The sequence below is a fragment of the Loxodonta africana genome, chromosome 15 (genome assembly GCF_030014295.1).
Source record: "Loxodonta africana isolate mLoxAfr1 chromosome 15, mLoxAfr1.hap2, whole genome shotgun sequence".
Lineage (NCBI taxonomy): Eukaryota > Metazoa > Chordata > Mammalia > Proboscidea > Elephantidae > Loxodonta > Loxodonta africana.
The window spans coordinates 3,067,641-3,093,388 of NC_087356.1; the positions used below are offsets into that span (position 1 = coordinate 3,067,641).

Genomic DNA, 25,748 nt, shown 5'->3' on the forward strand with positions numbered 1-25,748 from the left:
CTTCTGTGAAGATTAAAGTCTAGGAAACCTTATGGGGCCGTACTTCTCTGTCACATGGGGTCACTATCACTTGGAATCTGCTCCGCAGCACCTAACAATAACAAACCCCATACACGATTGCTGTTGTTGTTAGGTGCCATCAAGTGGATTCCAACGCATGTCAACCTCACGTGTGAGGAACTCCACACAACGTGTTAAACACAAACTCAGAATTAAAGCTGTTTTGCCACACACGCTGCTTAGAAATACATGATACAATGTTATTTATGGTTTGCTATTCCCTCTTCACTAAAGAAGTGGGGCAAAAAAAAGCTGTTTTGCCACACATGCTGCTTAGAAATACATGATACAATGTTATTTATGGTTTGCTATTCCCTCTTCACTAAAGAAGTGGGGCAAAGAGAAGGGGAAAACCGCAGGGCTTCCCAAAAGAAAGTGAAGGTATGCTAATGCCTTACTAAATACACAAGCCTCACCTTTTCTGCTGGTAAGAACTGAGTCCAAGTGTTGTCTCAGTCTGTAAAAGAAAGAAAGAAAAAATGGTTAAAATACCGAAACCAAATCTTGACACAACAGGCACACAGAATATCCAAAATGTTTTATTCTAGACTGAACTTTGATCTTATACCTACCTGATTTCCAAGTTAAACCTTGTCCAAAAACCATGTGAAATGACTTGCCACAGTATGTAATTCAAATGAGGGAATAATTCCGATAATTTTTAAACACATACGGTAGTAAATACAGTCCTGTGACTGATTTTTAAGTTTGTCAAACCAATAAATCCTGTGAGAGCTGTCCCTTTTACGGTAACTTTCCGAGGCTGCTCTGGACTGAATTGTAACTCCCAAAATACATGTTGCAATATTAACTCCTACAGGGTCAGTATGAGCAGGAATGGATTCTACGGCACACAACAACAACGTACCTATGGATGTAACCCTACTTGTGATAGTTTTTCTTTGTTAATGAGGCCATTAATGGTGTAGACTGTGTCCTAAGCCAATCATTCTTGAGCTATAAGAAAGGCAGACCAGGCAGAGAAGCAAGCAAGCACAGACGAGAGAAGACAGGTGCCACAGAGCTGAGGAACCGAAGCTGAAAGGAGATAATGACCTTCCCCCAGAGCTGGGGCTCTGAAATCAGACTCCTAGTCTCCTAAACTGTGAGAAAATAAATTTGTTAAAGCCACCCACTTGTGGTATTTGTTGTAGCAGCACTAGATAGCTAAAACAGAGGATATGCCTGTCTCTCACTGATTCACTGCTTACCAACTGTGTGCCAAGTGCTAGTGTATAATGGTCCTCGCCATAAAAAAAAAAAGAAAAAAAAAAGCCCAGCGCCGTCAAGTCGATTCCGACTCACAGCGACCCTATAGGACAGAGTAGAACTACCCCATAGAGTTTCCGAGGAGCACCTGGTGGATTTGAACTGCCAACCCTCTGGTTAGCGGCCGTAGCACTTAACCACTACGCCATAGTGGAACTTAAAATACAGTGTGGGGAAATGGTCTTTAAAAAAGTAAATAAATATGTGTTTATACACTGAATAAAGGATTATGAAGATGCTAAGAAAGTGCTGTGAGAAAGAACCAATAGGTGACATGCCTAAATACATCATGGGGGAAGGCCTGTCTGAAGAAGTGACACTTAAGTTGCAGAATAAAAAAAGACTGAAGCATAAAGAGTCGGGTTGTGGCGGTGGCGCGGGAATAGCACCGGCAAAGGCCCTGACACAGGCAGTCCTCAACTTAGCGTGGGGCTCCCTTCCGGCAGCTCCGCGGAAAGTCAGTTCTGTCTGATGTAAGTCAAATATCTTTTTTTTTTTTTCAGTTTTCACTATTGCTGGCTACATGGTGGTGTTTTGACAGTAAATCATAATGCTGAACGTCTTCGAGTGAATATCTGAGAATGATGTTGCTGCTGTTAGGTGGCATCGAGTCAGTTCCGACTCATAGCGACCCTACGCACAACAGAGCAGAACACTGCCCGGTCCTGCGCTATCCTCACAGTCGTTGTTATGCTTGAGCTCACTGTGTCAGTCCACCTTGTTGAGGTTCTTCCTTTGTTCTGCTGACCCTGTACTTTGCCAAGCATGATGTCCCTCCCCAGGGACTGATCCCTCCTGACAACATGTCCAAAGTATATAAGACGCAGTCTCGCCATCCTTGCTTCTAAGGAGTATTCTGGTTGTGCTTCTTCTAAGACAGATTTGTTCGTTCTTTTGGCAGTCCATTCTTCGCCAACACCACAATTCAAAGGTGTCAATTCTTCTTCGGTCTTCCTTATTCATTGCCCAGCTTTCACACGCACATGATGCGATTGAAAATACCATGGCCTGGGTCAAGCGCACCTTAGTCTTCCAGGCGACATCTTTGCTCTTCAACTCTTTAAAGAGGTCCTTTGCCGCAGGTTTGCCCAGTGCAATGTGTCTTTTGATTTCTCGACTGCTGCTTCCATAGTTGTTGATTGTGGATCCAACTAAAATCAAATCTTGACAACTTCAATCTTTTCTCTGTTTATCATGATGTTGCTCATTGGTCCGGTTGTAAGGATTTTTGTTTTCTTTATGTTGAGGTGCAATCCATACTGAAGGCTGTGGTCTTTGATCTTCATTAGTAAATGCTTCAAGTCCTCTTCACTTTTTAGCAAGCAAGGTTGTGTTATCTGCATAACGCAGGTTGTTAACGAGTCTTCCTCCAATCCTTAGGCCCCGTTCTTCTTCATATAGTCCAGCTTCTCGGATTATTTGCTCAGCATACAGATTGAATAGGTATGATTAAAGGATACAACCCTGACACACACCTTTCCTGACTTTAAACCAATCAGCATCCCCTTGTTCTGTTCGAACAACTGCCTCTTGATCTATGTAAAGGTTCCTCATGAGCACAATTAAGTGTTCTGAAATTCCCATTCTTCGCAATGTTATCCATAATTTGTTATGATCCACACAGTCAAATGCCTTTGCATAGTCAATAAAATACAGGTAAATATCCTTCTGGTATTCTCTGCTTTCAGCCAGGATCCATCTGACATCAGCAATGATGTCCCTGGTTCCACATCCTCTTCTGAATCCAGCCTGAATTTCTGGCAGTTCCCTGTCAATATACTGCTGCAGCTGTTTTTGAACGATCTTCAGCAAAATTCTGCTTGTGTGTGATATTAATGATATTGTTGTATAATTTCCACATTCAGTTGGATCACCTTTCTTGGGAACAGGCATAAATATGGATCTCTTCCAGTCAGCTGGCCAGGAAGCTGTCTTCCGTATTTCTTGGCATAGACGAGTGAGCACCTCCAGCGCTGCATCCGTTTGCTGAAACATCTCAATTGATATTCCGTCAGTTCCTGGACCCTTGTTTTTCGCCAATGCCTTCAGAGCAGCTTGGGCTCCTTCCTTCAGTACCATCGGTTCCTGATCATATGCTACCTCTTGAAAATGGCTGAACACTGACTAGTTCTTTTTGGTATAATGACTCTGTGTATTCCTTCCATCTTCTTCTGATGCTTCCTGCGTCGTTTAATAATTTTCGCACAGAATCCTTTACTACTGCAACTTGAGGACTGAATTTTTTCCTCAGTTCTTTCAGCTTGAGAAACGGTCTTTCCTTTTATCTGAGAATGATAACATCAGCAAAGTATGCACTACAATACTGCATGTGTTACATATTACTAACAGTAAGATGAAAACCCTGGTGGCGTAGTGGTTAAGTGCTATGGCTGCTAACCAAAGGTTGGGAGTTCGAATCCGCCAGGCGCTCCTTGGAAACTCTATGGGGCAGCTCTACTCTGTCCTATAGGGTCGCTATGAATCGGAATCAACTAGATGGCAGTGGGGGGGTAACAATAAGATATACAAAAAAGTGGATGGTCATAGTGTGATTCATCATAACTTGAATATGTCTTAAGTTGGGACTATCTGTACAGAGAAGAGCTTGGCATGTGCAAGAAAAAGACAGTTCTATTCTTCTAGAACTTAAAGAAAAGAGGGAAAAAAATAGAAAATGAGGTTGAAAGGGTGGGCAGGAACCAGATTGTGCTGCACCCTACAAAGCACACTAAGGGGCCTGGATCACACTCTGAACACAAGGGGTCTGAGGGGGAGGAGAGTGAGGCAGAGACGGACACGGTCTGACTGCAGGTTAAAAAGACATCGTTCTGGTTTCACTGTGGAGGATGGATTAGAGAAGGCCAAGAGAGAAAACAGGAGGTTGGAACACAAGTGCTGTAGCTCAGGTGATGCAAGAAATGAAGGCCTGAACAACAGTGTCTAAGAAACACCAGAACCCTAAGGAGTAAGATCAGTGAACATATCCCAAGAGCTTAGCTATTATGTTATAATTAGAGAAGTCAGTAGAGTTGGGGTATTCTTTTTTATCATTAGTATAATATATTGTAATGGGGTTGTGGAAAATTCAGTATATGTGGGAAAATGCCCTTTTTTTTAGCGGTGCATGCTGGGATGAAGTGTGTTTTAGTCATCTAGTGCTGCTACAATAGAAATACAAGTGGATGCCTTTAACAAAGAGAAGTGTATTCTCTCACAGTCCAGGAGGCCAGAAGTCTGAATTCAGGGCACCAGCTCCAGGGGCAGGCTTTCTCTCTCTGTTGGCTCTGGAGGAAGGTCCTTGTCATCTTCCCGTGGCCTAGGAGCTTCTCTGCACAGGCACCTCAGCTCCAAAGGATGCACTATTCTCCTGGCTCTTGCTTCTTCGTGGTATGAGGCCCCCAGATCTCTTTGCTTGCTTCTCTCTTTTATATCTCAAAAGAGATAGGCTCAAGATACAATCCGATCTTGCAGATTTAGTCCTGCTTCCCTAGCATAACTGCCCCAATCTCCCTCATCAACTTCACAGCGACAGGATTTACAACACATAGGAAAATCACATCAGATGATAAAATGGTGGACAATCACACAATACTGGGAACCATGGCCCAGCCAACCTGACAGATATTTTTGGGAGATATAATTCACTCCATGACCAAGTGTCAGGATATCTATAATTTTCTTTAAAATGTTTTAGCAATACAGTGTGTGTGTGTGGGGGGGGGGTCATCAGTCATGTCTGAGTTGTTCTATTTGAGTTGTAGGTGAATGAGTACTCACTGGACTCATTTTCTGTAATAAAGAAAAATTTCCTTAACTTTTTATTATGAAAATGATATCCATTCCTTTAAAATTATTAGTTAAGCAGCTATCTTACAAAAATCAATTGCTTGAAGCAACACTACAAATAGCAGAGGTCCTAAACCATTCCACGAAACCAGTGATGTTAATGCCATAGTAAAGGTCAAGGTTACACTGTGTAATACCAGCTCTGAGTTCTGGGAGAATAAAGAAAAAGCAATAGGCAAAGAGGGCACTCTCACAGTATAAGTAAGTACAAATGCCGATATACAACTGTAGAAATCAAGTGAAATCACACAGATATACAATAACGCAAATACAGCACAGTGTTAAATGAGGAGTGTATGTGGTAGATATAAAAATGTTCACTGTAAAACTTTCAATTTTTCTGTAGGTTTGAAATTTTCATAATAGAATTCTTTTTGTTATAAATAAATGATACAAAAGACATAAATACAAGGCACAACAAATTCTTGCTAAAATTAAACTTGGTGCAGCATGAACAAAAATCTGCTCATTACCTAGACTTAAAAAATTATAAACTATAGGACAGAAAAGAACTGCCCTATCGGGTTTCCGAGAAGCGGCTGGCGGATTTCAACTGCTGATGTTTTAGTTAGCAGCCAGGCTCTTAACCACTGTGCCGCCAGGGCATCAAGACACGGAGGAACTTTACATGCATACTGCTAAGGGAAAGAAGCCAGTGTGAAAAAGCTACATGCTACATGATTCCAATTATGAGACGTTCCAGAAAAGACAAAACTAAAGGAAACAGTGATCGGTTGGTGGTTGCCAGGGATTTGGGGAGAGGGAGGGGGCCGTGCAACTATTTTGATGATACTGTACTGGTGGGTACCTTATGCATTTGTCAAAACCCACAGATGCTGTGACATAAAGTGTGACCCCTGCTGTAAACTACAGACTTCAATTAATAATAATGTACTAATATTGGCTGATAAATTCTAACAAATGTACCATACCACTGCAGGATGTTAATAGGGGAAACTTGGGGGGAGGGAGGAGGTCAGAGTATACGGGCACTCTGTACTCTTTGCTCAATTTCTCTGTAAATCTAAAACGGGTCTAAAAGATACAGTCTAGTATTAGTCACAAGAGCCAAGAGGTACAAACAACTCAAGTCTCTACCAGCAGATGAACAGGTAAATGAAATGTGATGCACACATACAACTGAGTGTGATTCGGCTACAAGAGAAACGAAGCTCTGATCTATGTTATGACACTGATGAACCTGAGAGCTGTGTGCTGAGTAAAGCAGTCAGACTCTAAAGGGCAAATATATAAAATACCTACAACGGGCAAAATACATACAGTTTATTAGTGGTTAACAGGGGAGGGGGGAGCGAGGAGGTATCACTCAAGGGGTACTAAGTTTCTGTTAAGGGTGATCAAAAAAACCGGAACAGACAGAGGTGACGGCTGTGCAAAATGGTGAACATAATCAACGTCACTGAATTATACATGTAAAAATGGCTGAAACGGCAAATTATCCTGTTACATGAATTTCATCACAATAAAAATTAAAAATAGTCTTACAAAAAAAGTTACAGGAAATGGTTTAATAAAATGACAGAATCGGTTATTTCCTTCTAAGAAGAATATTACTAGACGGTTCCTTTATATAGAATTCTGTATTTTATCTATATTGAGAATTTCTGAACAGTGCCCAGGGTTGGATTTTGTCTGATAAGTTAGTAAACTCTTAAGAAATCTTAAATGATTAGAGGCCTGGTTTTTAGACAAAAGAAAGGAAAAGAGTAAATACTGCGTGGTTTTCCTGGAATAAACAGGTCCAAAATAAGGTGAAAAAATGCGAAGCGTTAAAAATGCTTAAAATGCTTAGAAAAGGCAAAAAGGGGAGTATTTAAAACATGTTTTAAAAATATAAACATATACGCTAGCAAGCAGCCATCTAAGATGCATCAATTGGTCTCAACCCACCTACATCAAAGGAGAATGAAGAACACCAAGGACACATGGCGATTACGAGCCCAAGAGACAGAAAGGGCCACATGAACCAGAGGCTACATCAGCCTGAGACCAGAAGAACTAGATGGTACCTGGCTACAACCGATGACTGCCCTGACAGGGAACACAACAGAGAACCCCTGAGGGAGCAGGAGAGCAGTGGGATGCTGACCCCAAATTCTCATAAGACCAGACTTAATGGTCTGACTGAGACTAGAAGGATCCCGGTGCTCACGGCCAACAGACCTTCTGTTGCCTGCCCCAGGACAGGAACCATTCCCGAAGCCAACTCTTCAGACATGGATTGGACTGGACAATGGGTTGGAGAGGGATGCTGGTGAGGAGTGAGCTTTTTGGATCAGGTGGACACTTGAGACTATGTTGGCATCTCCTGCCTGGAGGGGAGATGAGAGGGTGGAGGGGGTTAGAAGCTGGTGAAATGGACACAAAAAGAGAGAGTGGAGGGAGAGAGCGGGCTGTCTCATTAGGTGGAGAGCAATTGGGAGTGTGTAGCAAGGTAATTTTTTTTTTTTATTTAGCAAGGTATATATGGGTTTTTGTGTGAGAGACTGACTTAATTTGTAAACCTTCACTTAAAGCAAAATAAAAATTATAAAAAAAAATACATAAACATACAATAGGAAATGTAGTCAGCCCTCAGAAAACTGTAAAGGCTATGAAGTCATTTCTTTACGTATTTTTAACAGATAATAAGAATAAAAAAAAAACCTCCCTCTATCCAGGGCTGAAAACAGACAACATAACTAAACACCATCATAACAAAGTTTACACATGTATCACAATGCTAATGTCTTTGGGGTGAGGCAGGACAGGCAGCTTGAAGCCACCCACCACCCCCCTGCCAAATTTTTCCCACCCAGTGCCCACGGGCCCCTCCTACAGCAGTGCCCAGCAGCTCTGCCTGTACTGGAGAGCAACCACTGCTCCTCCCATTACCAGCCCAGGTGCTTCAGGTGAAATCCAGAACCGAGTATGGAGCCTGCTCCCTCCAGCAGCGAGATGGCTAAAGGGAGAGTCTAGGACTCCAGTCAGACCAATCCTGGCCAGCAGTCAATTCCAGGATTTCTCTTGACCCACTGGGCTAGAGGCTGCTCTTTCTCCTATGATAAAATCAGCCTGAAGATTGGGGGCGGGGGGTTTGGAGGCGGTTAGAAACAGGCCAGAGGACCATATAAAGCTAAGAAGGGAAGTACCCAGAGGAAGCCAATCCCAGAGTTAGACTCTCCTCATATGTTCAATCTGCCCTGAATAAGGAGCTGCATCGGACCCAGTCCTTGGACTGCTCAGAAACACGGATCTATAGGTTTCTTTTTTTTGCTTAAGCAAGCTAGCTTAAGTTGGTTTAATTCATAACAGAGAGCCTTTCCCTAACTTTATATAAATCAACAGAAGACATACAATTAAAAAAACATTTAAATACTATGCTAGCAAAAGCAACAAAAACATATTTGGTTATCAAATCATTTCCTCAAAACATGTTACTTCCTAAAAAAAATTCAGCCTACTATTTTCCAGAAACTGTGACAGATTATTTCATACACACCGTCTCAGATCTGACCTATGTCAATTCTATTAGGCAATACCAGAATGTTAAGAGGCTTTATTCATACATTTAATTTCCAGAGCAACCTTCCCTTTTTAAGTACGAAAGGAGGAAAAAGATTCTTTATTCTAAAGTCAAAGGCCTAAGAATAGCATCCTTGGCTAAAAATGATGTAAGCTCCAAGATAACCAACAAAAGCTAAGAAAAAATGGAAAAGCGAATTTATTAGAGAGTGAAATTTTGGTGACAACGTCAACTTTTTACTTTCCAGAACACTGTACCATATTTAAGAAAAATTATACGTATCAGCAGGTCTGAATATGGAAAAATACTTGCCATGGATTGAACTCCCCCCCCCCACCCCCCCAAAATGTGTGTATCAATTGGGCTGGGCCATGATTCCCAGTCTTGTGTGATTTTCCTATCTGTTGTAAATCCTGCCTCTATGATGTTAATGAGGGAGGGTGGGTGGCAGTTGTGTTAGTGAGGCAGGACTCAACCTACAGGACTGGATAAAGAAAGACATGAGCAGAGAGACAGGGGGGCCTCGTACCACCAAGAAAGCGGTGCCAGGAGCAGAGCACATCCTTTGGACCCAGGGTTCCTGCGCAAAGAAGTTCCTAGTCCGGAGAAATATTGAGGAGAAGGCTGACAGAGAAAGAAAGCCTTCCGCTGGAGCTGACACCCTGAATTTGGACTTTTAGTCTACTTTAATGCGAAGAAATAAATTTCTCTTTGTTAAAGCCATCCACTTGTGGTATTTTTGTTATAATAATAATAGCATTAGATAACTAAGATAATACTTCTATGAACTGATTAACTTACCAAATCCCCAACTAATAATTAATATAAATACTAAAACTCAGAGCTTTATGCACACACTCCTCCTGCAATAGCTGAAGTCCATCATGGTGCCCCAGATCAAGCATCTCTTGCAAGGTAGCAACTTGCTAACTGGTCTTCCTCCACCAAGTCTCTGACTACACAGAAGCTAGCGGGAACTCTTTAAAACCATAAATCACTTCATGCCGCCCTCCTGATTGTTCTTAGGTGCTCATATCGATTCTGACACATAGTGATCTCATGTGACAAAGAAGAGCTGCCCCTTGGGTTTTCTAGGCTGTAATCTTTATGGGAACAGACTGCCAGGTCTTTCTCCCATGGAGCCTCTGGGTGGGTTCTAGCCGCTGACGTTTTGGTTAGCAGCCAAGTGCCAACTGTTGTACAACCAGGGCTCCTGCTCTGCTGATTCACACCCTTCAACAGCTTCCATTACTTCTGGAATGAAATTCCAAGTGCTTATCATGGTGTAGAAGGTCAAGGCCTACAACATCTGGCAGCCACTTATCCTCTCAGCCTTGTCACCAACTACTTTCTCCCTCACTCGTTGCTCCCTAGGCACACTGATCACCCATTAGTTACCCCCAAAGCCAAGCTGTTTCCCACGTGGCGCCTGTGTATGAGTTCATCAGCCTGGAATGAGTTCTCTGCTTGGACAGTTCTCTGTCATTCTTTGTGTTTCAACTGCCCACCGGAAGAAAGGCCTTCCCTGCCATCTGATCTCAGGCTGGTCAACATGTGCTCCACCCCCCATTATTCTCTATGTTGTTTATTTTTTTTTTGTAGCACTCAACACAACCCCTAATAATCTTCCTTACTTAACCCCGTCTTAGTCATCTAGTGCTGCTATAACAGAAACACCACAAGTGGGTGGCTTTAACAAAAAGAAATCTATTTTCTCACAGTTTAGGAGGCTAGAAGTCCTAACTCAGGGTGCTGGCTCTAAGGGAAGCTCTCTGTCGGCTCTGGAGGAAGGTCCTTGACTCTTCAGTTTCTGTACTTGGCTCCCTGGTGATCTTCACGTGGCATGGCAGCTACCTTCCCCCATCTCTGCTTGCTTCCCTGTGCCTAATCTGCTCTTTTATATCTCAAAGGTGACTGGCTTAAAACACACCCTACATTGATATGGCCTCTTAACAAAGGAAACCCATTCTCAACTGGGATTATAGCCATCTGTATATATATACACCAGTTGTCATTGAGTTGATTCCAACTCACAGTGACCCTACAGAACAGAGTAGAGCTGCCCCATAGAGCTTCCAAAGAGTGCGTGGTGGATTTGAACTGCCAACCTTTTGGTTAGCAGCTGTAGCACTTAACCAACTAAGCCACCAGGGTTTCCACATGTATAGGGGTTGGAAACCCTGGTGGTGTAGTACTTAAGAGCTACGGCTGCTAACCAGAAGGTCAGCAGTTCGAATCCATCAGGCACTCCTTGGAAACCGTATGGGGCTGTTCTACTCTGTCCTATAGGGTCGCTATGAGTGTGAACTGGCTCGAAGGCAATGGGTTTGGCTTTTTGGTTTTTTCATTGCTGAGTAGTATTCCATGGTATGGAGGTACGAGTTTCTTTAACCATCCACCCACAGAAGGACATTTGGGTTTTTCCAGTCTTTGGCTCTGAAGAATAAAGCTTTCATGAACATTTGTATACAGGCTTTTGTGTGAACACAAATTTCTATTTCTCGGGGATAAACACCCATGAGTTCAGTTGCTGGGTCATACAGTAATCACGTTTGATTTTATAAGACACTGCCAAGCTATCTTCCATATTATGTACCCAGCAATACCTAAATGATATGGACCCTCCCTTGGCCAATAAAGAATGGCTCAGTGGTTAAGTGCTCAGCAGCTAACCAAAAGGTCAGCCGTTTGAATTCACCAGCTGCTCTGTGGAAACCCTATGGGGCAGTTCTACTCTGTCCTACAGGCTGCTGTGAGTTGGATCAGCTTGATGGCAGCAGGGTTTTTTTTTATATGCTTTGGGAATTTTCCAGAAATTTAGTCCTGAATGGCCTACCATCCAGATTCTGTCAAAAACTGGAAAGATTGAGAAAAACAACCAACTAAAGGGAGATATTAAAACATTCATTTTTATAGGTTCTCTGAAGTTTTGACCTTGAAACAGACAAAAGCACTAGGAAAAAGAGATTAGGATTTTAGCAAGAAGGCTTTATAAAAGCAGAGATTACATTATCCTAAGTTTTCATTAGGCTTTGATAGCTACAAAGCTGTATGGAAACTCTCTGCGAGTGTCATGAAGCCTCCGCCTGCTGTGCTGCTTGGCTTCACTTTTGTGAAAACACGAATGACAAATTTACTTAAAAATTTAGAACCAGGGAAGTTTGTCTTCCATAACACATATTGGCTTCAATGTCAGAGAAAAAAAAGAACCTTAGAAAGTCTTCTCTTCCTCTTTCTCTCTTTTTTAGCCTAGTGACAGAAGTTTAAATCTAAATTTATGCTAAAATGCAAGGAAAAATCTTATTCCAGGTCCTGAGAACTATTTTCTCTACTGTGCTGAAAAAATTTTAATTTTTACTTTCCTGCCTTTGTTATAAATTACAGCAAACCCTTTTCAGAATTATTTCAGTTGTGTATTTAGTTATAAATAAGGAAAAATATACATCATAGGCAGCGTCATGTAACAGAAACACTAACAGCCACACCTGGAGTGAGGAGACCAGGATTCTAGTACCAGTCCCGTCACCACAAGTCATAGGATCTTAGGCTGCTTTCTTAGTCTCTAAACCTTGGTTTCCCTTGAATATCAAATGAAAATAAAAACATCAGTCATGCTACCAATCAGCATGACACCTGAAAAACAAGTAGTTATGACAATGTGGTAAGTACTGGAGGACAAGCGTATGGCCAGAGTCTGGAAGGGAAGGGAAAACACCTCAGCCATCGAAGTCAAAGGGTTGGCTAAGATGGCTTTTCTGTCTCTTTCAGCTTTGAAATTCTACAACTGAGTTTTAGCTGGTAAGACTGGAAACAGCTAGATGTGAAAGTGAGGACAGAATTTGATCAGCTCACACATTCTAATTTTATGTATACCATATTTAAAGACGTGACTTAGGATGGCAAGTGAAGAGATGATACAGATGTCAGTCGACAGTGTTTATACTCTCCTGAGAAGTCCTCTTCCAGGTAAATAGTCTGAGAGCCAGCATCCAGGGTTCAGCATGTTACCCACTGGCTCCCGACCTGGACAGACTCCATTGCTTCCTGATCTGACCATGTCGCTGATATCCTCCTACTCCCCACTTCCCCACATTCCCCAAGTCCACAGCCACATACACTAGCCACAGAGTAATGATTTGCTACTTAATCTAAAAGACAATCCACATTACTAGGGAGGTTTTTATTAGTACTAATGACTCTACTGATCTACTTATAAATTTGTTGTTATTGCTGTTGGGTGCTGCCTAGTTGATTTTCAACTCATAGTGACCCCACTTGACAGAGTAGAACTGCCCCATAGGGTTTTCTAGGCTGTAATCTTTATGGGATCAGATTGCTAGGCCTTTCTCCCGTGGAGCCACTGGGTGGGCTCAAACCGTCAGCCTTTCAGGTGAGCAGCCAAGCACTTAAACGTTGTGCCACCAGGGCTCCTTTGCTTATAAATAAAGCTCATAAAATATATCTCAGAGAAATCAGTGACATTTTTTAAAAGAAAAAATAATAATCAGTATTCAATTTCTGACACCGAAATAATTCAACTGAAAACAGAATTACCTGTAGTAACCCTCCTTCATCAAAACGCAGAACTTCTATTATGTTCTCTGACTGAATGAATGCTGCAAAGGAAACAGAACATAGTATCACTTAGAGAAACAAATTCGATTTTAATAAAATCTTTTATCTTAAAGCTAATGTATACAATTCTATAATTTTAAAATATACTGCTAGGTGGTTAAAAAGAAAAAATATGACTAATACTTTAGGATTTTAGCAACTATGAAATGCTTTTAAAATAAAACAATATAATCTCAATTATAAAGTAGTTTTAACGACCTACAGGCTGTGTAACTCACCTTTGAAATACCTATCCCTGCTATATGACCAGAAAACACAAAACAGTCCAATTTAACCAGATGCAGTTCATTCTTTCATGGATAGGCTAAAAAGCAAGGATGTCACTTTGATGACTAAGGTGGGTCTGACTCACTACTACCTACCCACTGCCAATGAATCGATTCCAACTCATAGCAACCCTGTAGGGCAGAGAACTGCCCCATAGGGTTTCCAAGGCTGTAATCCTTACAGAAGCAGACTGCCAGGTCTTTCTCCTGTGGAGCAGCCAGCCAATGAGTTTGAGCCGCTGACCTTTCAGTTGAACACTTAAACCACTGCACCACCTTTGTCTGCCTCTAGCTATGGTCTTTCAGTTGCCTCATATATATGTGAAAGCTGGATAATGAAAAAGAGGAAGAATTGTTGCCTTTGAACTGTGGAGTTGGTGAAGAATAGCGAATATACCATAAACTGTCAGAAAAACGAACAAACCAGTCTTAGAAGAGATACAACCAAGGATGGTGTGACTTGGACACATCACCAGGAAAGATCAATCACTAGAAAAGGACATCATGAGTCCACGGCTATGGCTACTGATTGTGTCAATCCATCTTATGGAGGGTTTCCCTCATTTTTGCTGGTACTCAACTTAACCAAACATGATGTCCTTTTCTAGCCAATGAAAGCCCTGTGGATCACAACAGAATATTGTTTGATACAGTGCTGGCAGATGAGCACCCTAGGTTGGAAGTCACTTAAAATACACAGTGGCCACAACAATGGACTTGAGCATACCAACGACTGTAAAGATGCTGCAGGACCGGGCAAGATTTCCTTCTGCTGTACACAGGGTGGCCCTGAGTCAGAGCCAACTCGATGGCAACTAACAACTATTCATAATCACCACAAACTGGACATAACCAAGATGTGCCTCAGTAGGTGAGTGGATCAACTGTGGCACATCCACACCTGGAATGTTATTCATAATAAACAGAAAACGAAAAGCCTACATTCTATATTTTGGGAAAGGCAAAACTACAGAGACAGTAAAAAGATTAGCAGTTGCCAGGGATTCAGGGGGAGGGAAAAAGGTCCAAATAGGCAAAGCACAGGAAATTTTGGGGGCGGTGAAACTATACTGTATAATACTGTAACTGTGGACACATAACACTTCGCATTTGTCAAAACCTACAGAACTTTACAGCACAAAGGGTGAACCTTAGCATATGCAAATTAAAAAAAATCATTTAGGAGGTCAAAGGATCCAAAGATGGAATGCAGGACATGACAAAACAATCTAACTGTATTACAAACATATTGTCATGGATTGAATTATGTCCCCCCATCCCCCAAAAATGTGTGTATCAATTGGGCTGGGCCATGATTCCTGGTATTGTGTCATTTTCCTGTATGTTGTAAATCCTGTCTCTATGACGTTAATGAGGGAGGATGGGTGGCAGTTGTGTTAGTGAGACAGGGCTCAATCTGCAAGATTGGATTGTGTCTTGAGACAATCTCTTGAGATATAAAAGAGAGAAGCAAGCAGAGAGACAGGGGGACCTCATACCACCAAGAAAGCAGTGCTGGGAGCACAGCGCGTCCTTTGGACTCAGGGTCCCTGCGTGGAGAAGCTCCTAGTCTGGGGGAGCACTGATGAGAAGGTCAACAGAGAGAGAAAGACTTCCCCCGGAGCTGACGCCCTGAATTTGGACTTTTAGCCTACTTTACTGTGAGAAAACAAACGTCTTTTTGTTAAAGCCATCCACTTGTGGTATTTCTGTTATAGCAGCACTAAGTAACTAAGACATGTATGAAACCAACTCATGAAGAATGAGGAAAAGGTGCTGAATTAAGTAACGCTGGAAATGAGTATGAATCCTGAGGCTAAAGGCAAAAGAAACCGTATCTAAGCACTGTGCCATGTATCTAGTTACTACCATGACTTCCCACAGGTGTTCAGGTGAACAACCCTGATGAGCTGTGCGCGTACACTGGGATCGAACGGGTGAGTACACGGACGGTAGCTGTGGGAGTCAGGCTCTTCACTGTGGGAGGGGGAATTCACACACTGGCCAGGGGAGGCGGCTAGAACCTCCATGTGGCAACGGACGAGAACTGGAGACACCACTACAACTCAAGTCTAAACACAGGTACAAACTGTTACATATGGAAATATTTATAGACAAGTGTATGTTGTTGTCAGACGCCATCAGTGTCAACTCACAGTGACCCCACGGGACACGGCAGAACTGCCCCATACAGCGACCCCACGGGACACGGCAGAACTGCCCCATACAGTGACCCCACAGGACGGGGCAGAACTGCCCCATACAGTGACCCCACAGGACGGGGCAGAACTGCCCCATACAGTGACCCCACGGGACGGGGCAGAACTGCCCCATAGGATTTTCTAGGCCGTAACCTTTACAGGAGCAAGGCATCCAGTCTTTCTCCCAAGGAGCCACTGAGTGGGTTCGAACCACCAACCTTTTGATAAGCAGCCAAGTGCTTAACCACTGTGCCACCAGGGCTCCTCAGATACGAATATACACATGGGTTAACATACACACATGTATTTTCTTTCTCTGTCAGCTGAGGGAGCCTAGAAGCGATGACACTCCATTAGCAACAAGCACATTTTGCACCGAGACCTTGGTACGTCCTACTATTCTCCTCTCCCACAACAGGAACTGGGGCTCCTTGGAGAAATGATTGATGCCAGGACTGCAGCAGGAAAATATAAGATGAGCCTGGGGCATCTTGTCATGCCAGAAAGTCAGAAAGTGCTCAAAAAAATAAAAGAAAACCTACACTGATGACAGTATGTCAAAGGGATGTAAGAGCCAAAAAAAGAGCTCCCAAAACTGTAACAATCTGAGGAAAAAAGAAAGTAGTACTGGATTATAACCCAAAATATAAACAGCTATGAACCTATACTGATATAAATGACTGAATAAGGAAATAAATGGGGGAGAAGAGACAAATACCCCATGCAAAAGAATTCCAAATACTTAACACAGATACTCTGCTATCAAAGAGCTGGGGCGTAATCCCCACCCCTTAGGTGTGGGCTCTGCATAGTGACTTCCACCCTGAGAGTATAGTACGAAAGGAGGAAAAAAGGAGTGACCACAGTGGGGAAAGCTGGCATACACCACCTCGGCCAGGTGGTCAGGGTCAACACCAACAGTGAAGTCATGCTGACAGTATGTACTCTCCGTATGATGTCATCAGAATAGCATTTTCCTGTTTGATCTTCTTCCCCTAATCATATAACCTCAATCTAATCTGAGAAAAACATCAGAAAAACCCCAATTAAGAGATATTCTCCAAAATACCTAACCAGTAGTCTTCAAAACTGTCAAGGTCATAAAAAACAAGGCAAATCTGAGAAACCCTTACAGCCAAGAAGAGTCTAAGGAGACAGGACAACTAAATACAATATGATGTCCTGGATGGCATCCTAGAACATAAAGACATTACTAAGAAAATATGAATAAAATATGGACTTTAGCTAACATACTGTATCAATAACCAAAAACCAAACCCAGTGCTGTCGAGTTGATTCCAACTCATAGCGACCCTGTAGGAAAGAGCAGAACTGACCCAGAGTTTCCAAGGAGCGCCTGGCGGATTCAAACTGCCGACCTTTTCTGGTTAGCAGCCGTAGCACTTAACCACTACGCCACCAGGGTTTCCACCGTATCGATAAAATACAGGTCATTAATTACATAAGAATGTACTTCACTAACCTAAGATAAATAGCAGGGGAAACTGGGCGTGAGATACATGGGAACTCTCGCAACTATCTTTGCAATTTTTCTGTAACTATAAAAATTTTATTTAAAAAACATGAAACAGTGACATTTCATTTGGTCAGTACAGCAATCATCAATTCTCTGCACATCTTCAGAAACTCCGGGAAGAATCCTGTTATTCTGGGGTCCCCGGCTTTTCTGTAGGAATGTAGTAGAAAGTCACCAGCAGAGCGCGAGAGCTGCTAAGTAGATTGCTTTACCCAATTAGGTGGTGTTTTCCTGCTTAATAAGCACCCTTTCCCCCTTATTCTAGTAACGACATCCTGATTTTATTTTGGGAAACCCCTTTCCCCCATTTCCCATGTTTCTCTGTCAACCACATCACCCACCTGCCCCACTTCTCCCTACCCCCTCACCAGTTCTTAATATATAGAAAACATTCAATGAATACTGAATGCATGAATGAAATACTATCTTTTTGCTCAAATATGCAACGGTATTTGCATTCATTGATGCAAACTACTCTGTGGTTATGTTATCTCTAGTCCTAGTTTGTAGCTGGATTTCAAAACGGATCAGAGCCAAGGGCTCCAACAGAAATTTTCGGCAGAGTACACCTGGAGACTACAAGAATGTCTCCAAATAAAGCGACGAACAGTTCAGAAGAACAGGCAATGAAGGTGAAAGGCTCTGCGCCTCCAGCCCAGTTCGCCCACCCCACTCGTCATCTCTCTCCCTCCTTTAATATAAACTGAAATTTCTGAGGACCCAGAAAATCTCTTTATACTCCTGTTGACGACAACTTTATTGACGTAAGAACACAATTAACTAACAATAATTAATTGAGCATTAATTAAATGTTCACAAAGCAAGAGTCAAAAAGTAGGAATCCCTACTTCAATTCAGGCAGAAGAGACCAACAAGACCAAACTGAGAAAGTGCCATATTTGGTGGTTGCTAGGAGACTTAAGGAAACCCAGGTGGCGTAGTAGTTAAGAGCTACAGCTGCTAACCAAAAGGTCAGCAGTTCAAATCCACCAGGTGCTCCTTGGAAACTCTATGGGGCAGTTACCCTGTCCTATAGGGTTGCTATAAGTCGGAATACACTCGATGGCAACAGGATTTTTTTTTTTTATGAGCGTCAAACACAATGCCTATCACCTGGGCTAATATCATCACGCTAGATCTGATCTTTAACTGATGAGAACCTAACTAAGGATAAAAAAAAAACAACAGTAAAATAACGTGGTATGCATTATATTTTTAACAAGGATTTTTTTTTAAAAAACGTGAATTATTTTAATTTAAAAAATTTAATAGCAGCAGCTGATTTATAAGATCCTAAAAAGCAAATAAGGTGTTACATATCAACTTTCCTTAAAAGATGTAGAAATGAATAGGATTCAACTCTGGCATGAAGCAAATTAGGATATTTTGCTTTAGATGGCCAATTACAGTAACTTGAAATTATAAACCCAGAAAAACAGAACTGATAAGCATTTAATCATTTAATGTGTTAACAGTTATTAGGCTATAAAACAAAACAAAACACGAAATATCAAAGAAGTCAAGTTCCCACATCACCACATCTCTCTATTCAAAACCACAACTGACAGCTACTTCCTTTCACAGTAATTTTCCCCTAATTTATACTCCTAATAAATCCAAAAGTGCCCCAATGTTCCCTAGATTATTTAAGCAACAACCGGATGCAAAAGAAATAAAAATAGCATCTAACAATAACTGATCACTATTCACAGTCAAAAGAGCCCTGGTGGTACAGTACTTAAGCACTTGGTTGCTAAACAAAAGGGTGGCAGTTGGAACCCACCAGCTGTTCTACAGGAGAAAGACGAGGCAGTTTGCTTCCATAAAGATTTACAGTCTTGGAAACTCTATGGAGCAGTTCTACTCTGTCCTATAGAGTTGCTATGAGCTGGAATCAACTCGATAGCAGTGGCTTTGGTTTGGGTTTATTCACAGCCAACAGGCCTTAAGCCAGCCACTCCTTGTCAGTGGACGCTTGTGGGCTGCTGTAATGCTGAACAGGTTTCAGCAGAGATTCCACACTAAGACTAGGAGGAAAGGCCTGGCAACCTATGTCTGAAAATCAGCCAATGAAACCTAAAGGAATCACAAGGGTCAGATCCCGTTGTGCATGGAGTCACCATGAGTCAGGGGCTGACTCGACAGCTGCTAACAACAAATGTCATTAAACTTCAAACTAATTTATAAAGTAGACATTACTGATCCCATTTTAAGGTAACAGGCAAAGTGAGATTATGTTTGAGGTCACACAGCAAGAAAGTTGCTAGAGACAGGCTATGAATTTTGGCAAGGGGACCCTAGAGTCTACGATTCTAAGCCCGTCAGTATTTCCAAGTACATTTGTATTGATGTTCATGACTAATAGCACCCTCAAACCACCTAATTTTTAAAATTAGGCATGTATTTCCAACGACAACTAAGAAAAGGAGGCTATATGAACAAAAAGGATTTCTATTTCTGGCTTCCGTGATCTGTTGGCATTTACTGCTTGTGAAGCTGGGTTCAGAAGATCTACCTCGAGCTCCTTACACACACTCACTCAGGTGTCGGAGAGAAATGCAACAGAAGCCACTCATAATTAGTGAAAAAATTTCAATGTGTCAGCTGCATACATGACTCACTCTCAAAATAGAAGTTCAGAAATAGCTGTTTACTTCCCTATTTCCTTTAGTAACGAAAGGCATTTATAAAAGGAGACCTGGTGGCACAGCGGTTAAGTGCTCGGCTGCTAGCTGAAAAGTTGGCAGTTGGAACCCACCAACCGATCCGAGGCAGAGAGATGTGGCCGTCTGCTTTTGTAAAGATTACAGCCTTGGAAACCCTATGGGGCAGTTCTACCCTGTCCTATAGGGTCATTGTGAGTCGGACTCAACTCAAAGAAAATGGGTTTTGGGGCACTTAGATAAAAGTATCTTCACTCTAAAGGCCAAACTTCATCATAAATAATTGTTTATTTTTCAGGTAAAGACTTTTTTTCCTGAATATTGCAATTTAAGACTAGATACAATTTGCCTGTTTGTATGTATTTTTAAAAATAATTTGTGCAAATAAAAAATGTTGTAAACAACTAGTAGAAATACACGCCATCTGGGGGGCTCTTACCATTAAGTCTTTTTTTTTTTTTTTAATTTTTATTAAGCTTCAAGTGAACATTTACCATTCCAATCAGTCTGTCACATGTAGGTTTACATACATCTTATTCCCTTCTCCCACTTGCCCTCCCCCTATTGAGTCAGCCCTTACAGTCTCTCGTTTCGTGCCAATTTTACCATCTTCCCTCTCTCTCTATCTTTACCGTGTAGCCTTCAAGGACCCCTCAGCTGTAAAGGAAGGAAGCTAAACTAGTCAGATTAGTGGTTTTCACACCTTCCTCTACAAAAACCTGGAAGAGAGGGCTATGCAGGCAGGCCTTGGTGTGGCCCCAAATTTTGTCTCAAAGACCAACTGCCTAAGACCATGGAAGCTAATTTATTTCAATGCTAGATTATTAAGCACAACTACATATGTAAGGGAGCCCTCATAGCGCGGTGGTGAAAGCAGCTGACTGCTAACAGAAAGGTCGGCAGTTCAAAACCACCAGCGGCTCCGTGAGAGAAAGACCTGGCAGTCTGTGTCTGTAAAGATGTACAGCTCTGGGAACCCTACGGGATCGCTACCAGTCGGAACTGACTCGACGGCAGTGGGTTTTGCGTGTGCATGTGTGTGTGCGTGTGTGTGTGTGTGTGTGTAAAAACAAACACGGGGTACTGATGCCGACACTTTACAGGATTAGTTTTCCTGGTTTGAAGACTCAGGGTTATCACCTCGTGAGACAATTCAGTCAATGGGCATAATATCATCTACGAAGTTTATGTCCTACATCCTAGTTTGTGAGCAGCATATGGGGCTCTCAAAAGCTTGTGAGCAGCCATCTAAGATACAACTATTGGTTTCTATTCAACTGGAGCAAAAGAGAAAAAAGGAAACCCAGGAATCAGAGAAGGAGCCAGACTATACAACTACCTGTCTCCATGAACCACACCTTCTCTACCTTGAGAGCAGAAGGCCTAGATGGTGCCAGGTTACCACTACTGAACAGTCTGATCAGGCTTACAATAGATGGGGAGACAGAAGGGGAGAAAAACGTGGAACGGAACTTTCTCAAAGAATCCAGACTTTCTGGACTCACTGAGACTGGAGAAGTTCCCGAGACTACTGCCCTCAGGTACTCTTTAAACTTTGAATTGAAACTATCCTCTGAAGTCACCTTTTAACTAATTAGCAGCAGGTTAGCTCACAAGTAACGAATGTCACCCTTCAGTACTGCACTCTGCTAAATTATCAATATTTTGCCAAGTGGACGACGGTTACTCTGAAGCATAGATGAGAAGGTTGGGGGCAGTGAGACTAAGTTAATGGAATGGAGTAACAATAACGGAAATAATGAGAACGCTGACACGCCGTGAAGAACGTAACCAATGTCACGTTCATTATTATGTGTAGAAATTGTTGCATGGGAGCCTATTTTGCTGTGTATACCTTTCAGCAAAAGTATAGTAAAAATAAAATGAATTAATTTAAAAAAGACCAGTTGGCTGGTGCCTTCTTCAAGTCTCAGCCTAAATGCCATTCTCACAGAGAAGCTCTCCCTGACGCCTCTAGGCAGCCCCCTATTATTCTCTACTTTCTCACATCTAATAAAAAGGGCCATATTTATAAAAATGGAGCATACTGCTCCAGTCCCACCTGACTGTCCCATTGTCCCAAGGGCTGACGAGATCAGTAACCACATACAGCTGGGACCCTCTACCGGGCCCTCGTGAAGCAGGACGTTTGAAAATCTGCTTTCAGGTAAAAAGCAAACAACAGGTAGATTCCAGTAATTGGGAACTGTCGGATTACAGGGGATTCCTACTAACTTCATGCCAGATAACTGCCAAACTGCTTTCTAAAATCTTTACACCAATTCCCACTCTCGTCTGCAGCATTTGAGAGTTTCTACCGCTCCACATCTTTGCCAACATTCAGTAACATTAAAATTTACAGTTTCTGTCAATCCAGGGTCTGTGAAGTGGTATCTCATGCTGGCTTTAACCTGCAGTACTCTGATTACTAAGGACGTTGAGCATCTTTTCATTTTTTACTGGTCGCTGTACATTTTCTCTAGTGTGAGAAGCCTGTAAAATTTTTGATCATTTTTTTCTCTGGATCGTCTTTTTTTGACTAATATTCACATAGTTTTCTAAATACCATATTTTTATGTAAATAATACGTGCCTTCCACCTTTGTTTGCCAAGTGTGTTCTCCCCCCATGAAGTATTTTCATAAGTGTGCTCTGTTAATTTCTTTTTTTTTTTTTTTTACAGCAATGTGTAAAAAAAAAAACTGGCATAGCAGCGCTTATGAAAACATCTCAGGGAGGAAACAGGGGGCGCAGTTGGCAAATGCAGAAGGTACACCTTATTGTGCAAAAATATGGTAAATGAATAAAAGAAAAAGCAAACACTTGAAAGCTTATTGTAAAATAAACATCTACAATTAAACTGGAGAATCTGTATTTTGGAAAGTGATTTTTGCTACAGTGTATGGGGAAAATACTTGCCTCCACTAATGTAGTTCTATTTCTAAAGCGCATGATTTCTGACTCCCTTTACTCGACATGTGAGAAAACAAGGATGCATATTTTAAAATTTTATTACTTTGGTTATAAGTGTGGCTATTTTGTAGGCAATTTTAGAAACAAATAATAAAAAAAAAACCAAGTAGAAATTAGAAAGAAACATTAAATATAACTAAATCTCTATTCCCATTTACAGTACTTTTTAAAGGAAGAACACAGCTACCTTGTCAACATCCAAGAAAAATTTTACGTTAGAATTAAGGGAAGGAAATATTATTTTTATACCTTAGAAAAACTTTGAAAAACTAATTACACGGGCCTAAGACTACCTCGGAAACCCTGGTGGCATAGTGGTTAAGAGCTATGGCTGCTAACCAAAACGTCAGCAGTTCAAATACACCAGGCGCTCCTTGGAAACTCTATGGGGCAGTTCTACTCTGTCCTATAGGGTTGCTATGAGTCGGAATCAACTTCATGGCAACAGGCCTTTGGTTTTAAGACTACCTTCTCCCTCAAGCAGAGGCACTGGGGCAGCCAGGCAGTAGCGACAAGGGGAATTCAGCCACATGAGCAGCCTAGCCCAGGAAACCTATCTGTCCCTGCAGGCCTAAGACTCCTCTCTCTCACTGGGAGACATTGGAGTGGCCAGGCAGTAGAGGCAAGGAGGACCCTACCACATGGAGCAGCCCAGGCTGGTAAGCCTTTGTGTTGGCAAACCTAAGACTCTCCTCTCTCTCACTGGGAGACACCAGGTGGCTGAGCACTCCCGGTGAAGGCATTCTGCCACAAGTGACCTGGCCCAGGAGGTCTCTTTGCGTTCACAGGCCTAAATCTCTTCCTCCACCCAAAGATACAGGAGAGGCCCCGCCACAGGAAACAGCACGGGGTTCCTTGCAACAAGCAACACCCGGCAAGGGGTGCCTCTTTGGCCCCACAAACACGAGGCTCCCCTTCCCAACTGAGACACTGGGCAGCTGGCCTGGGAAAGCCGAGACCAGTGGGAGCGCCAGCAGCACCATGTAAACAATTGGACCAAAATCACACTGCAAAAGCTCTAAAAATTAAACTGTTATAGAATCACAGCCCACTGACTGCCTGCTAAAATAAAAAATTTAAATAGTACCCAAAATCTCCAAACACAGTAGACAAAATATCAAAAAAACAATAAAAAATCACCTGTGAACTTAGGACCAGGAAAATCACTTGAATAAGAAGTGATAAATGACTGAAGCCAGAACTAAGATGAATCACATGCTGTAATTACCTGACAAGGATTCTAAAGCTGCCACCATAAAAACATCTCAACACTCAATTACAAAAACTCTCAGCAGAGAACATAAGTTGTAAAAACGAACAACAGGCGGAGAACAGAACTGAAGAAGACAATAACTCAAGTGAAAAATACTCACGGCATGAGCTCAACAGTAAAGATGACAAAGGAAAGGATCACTAAACTGGAAGACGGAACAATAGGTAGTGCTCAATATGAACAACAGACAGAAAATGTGCTGACAGAAGAACAGAGCCGTAGGTAACTATCTTAGCTATCTCTTGCTGCTATAACAGCAATACCCCAAGTGGATGGCTTTAACAAACAGAAGTTTATTCTCCCACAGTTTAGGAGGCTAGAAGTCCAAATTCAGGGTGCTGGCTCCAAGGAAAGGCTTTCTCCCTCTGTCAGCTCTAAGGGAAGGTCCTTGTCATCAATCTTCCTCTGGTCTAGGAGCTTCTCAGTATAGGCAACCTGGGTTCAAAGGATAAGCTCTGTTCTGGCTCTTCTTGCTTGGTCATAATGAGGTCCCTCTGTCTCTCTGCTCACTTCTCTCTTTTATATCTCAAAAGAGACTGACTCAAGATACAACTTAATCTTATAGATTGAGTCCTGCCTCATTACGATAACTACCTCTAATCCTGCCTCATTAACATCATGGAGGTAGAATTTACAACACATACGAAAACCACATCAGATGACAAAATGGTGGACAATCACACAATACTGGGAATCATGGCCTAGTCAAGTTGACACACATTTTGGGGGGACACAATTCAATCCACAACAGTTAACTAGAGACTGCAACAGAAGATCTCTAATACTCATGTTGTCGAAGTCCAAGAAAGAAAGGTAAAAGAGGACATGGCTGAAAAAATACTCCAAGAAATAATGGCTGAAAACTTCATAAATTTGTCAAAGGATGCAACCCTACAGATTCAAGAAGATGAGTGAACCCTAAACAGGATAAACCCAAAGAAATCCATGCCAAGACATCATAATTAAATTCTGAAAACTAAAGACAAAGCTTGAAAGCACCAAGAAGAAATGAGAGGAACACCCAATTCAAATACCAGCAGATGTCTTATCTGACAAGATAGAGGCAAAAAGGAAGGTGCACATTTTTTTTTCAAGTGTTGAAAGAAAAAAATGTCAACTAGAATTCTATATTAGGTGAAAGTATCTTTAAGGAATAAAAAGGAAATAAAGGAATTCTCAGAAAAAGTGAAACAAAAAAATTCGTCACCTGCACAAGACAGGAAAAGAATAAAACAACCTCAACACACAGGTAACATCTTATTTAGTGGTGAAGATCTGAAAAGGAGATTGGGAACATGGCAAGGATGTCTGCTCTTACCACTCTTGTCAACATAGTACTAGAAATTCTAGCCACTGCAACAAGGCAAGAAAAATAAATGAGAGACACACAGATTGGAGAGGAAGACATAAAACTGTTCTCATTTGCAGATGACATTATTGACTAAGTAGAAATCCCAAGGAATCTACCAAAAAATAAAAAACTCTCCTAGAACAAGTAAG

General features: G+C 41.9%; 1 protein-coding gene across 3 annotated transcripts in view; it reads right to left on the reverse strand.

The window, feature by feature from the left end:
• Positions 1–25,748, reverse strand: part of TMEM131 (transmembrane protein 131) — a 228,518-nt gene that overhangs the window by 135,707 nt on the left and 67,063 nt on the right. For all 3 annotated transcript variants that reach the window (XM_064268429.1, XM_064268427.1, XM_064268428.1), the window contains exons 2-3: positions 13,256–13,317; positions 477–517 (exon numbers count right to left, since the gene is read on the reverse strand). In XM_064268429.1, the coding sequence (XP_064124499.1) occupies positions 477–517; positions 13,256–13,317 (103 nt within the window). The remainder of the gene's footprint in view (positions 1–476; positions 518–13,255; positions 13,318–25,748) is intronic.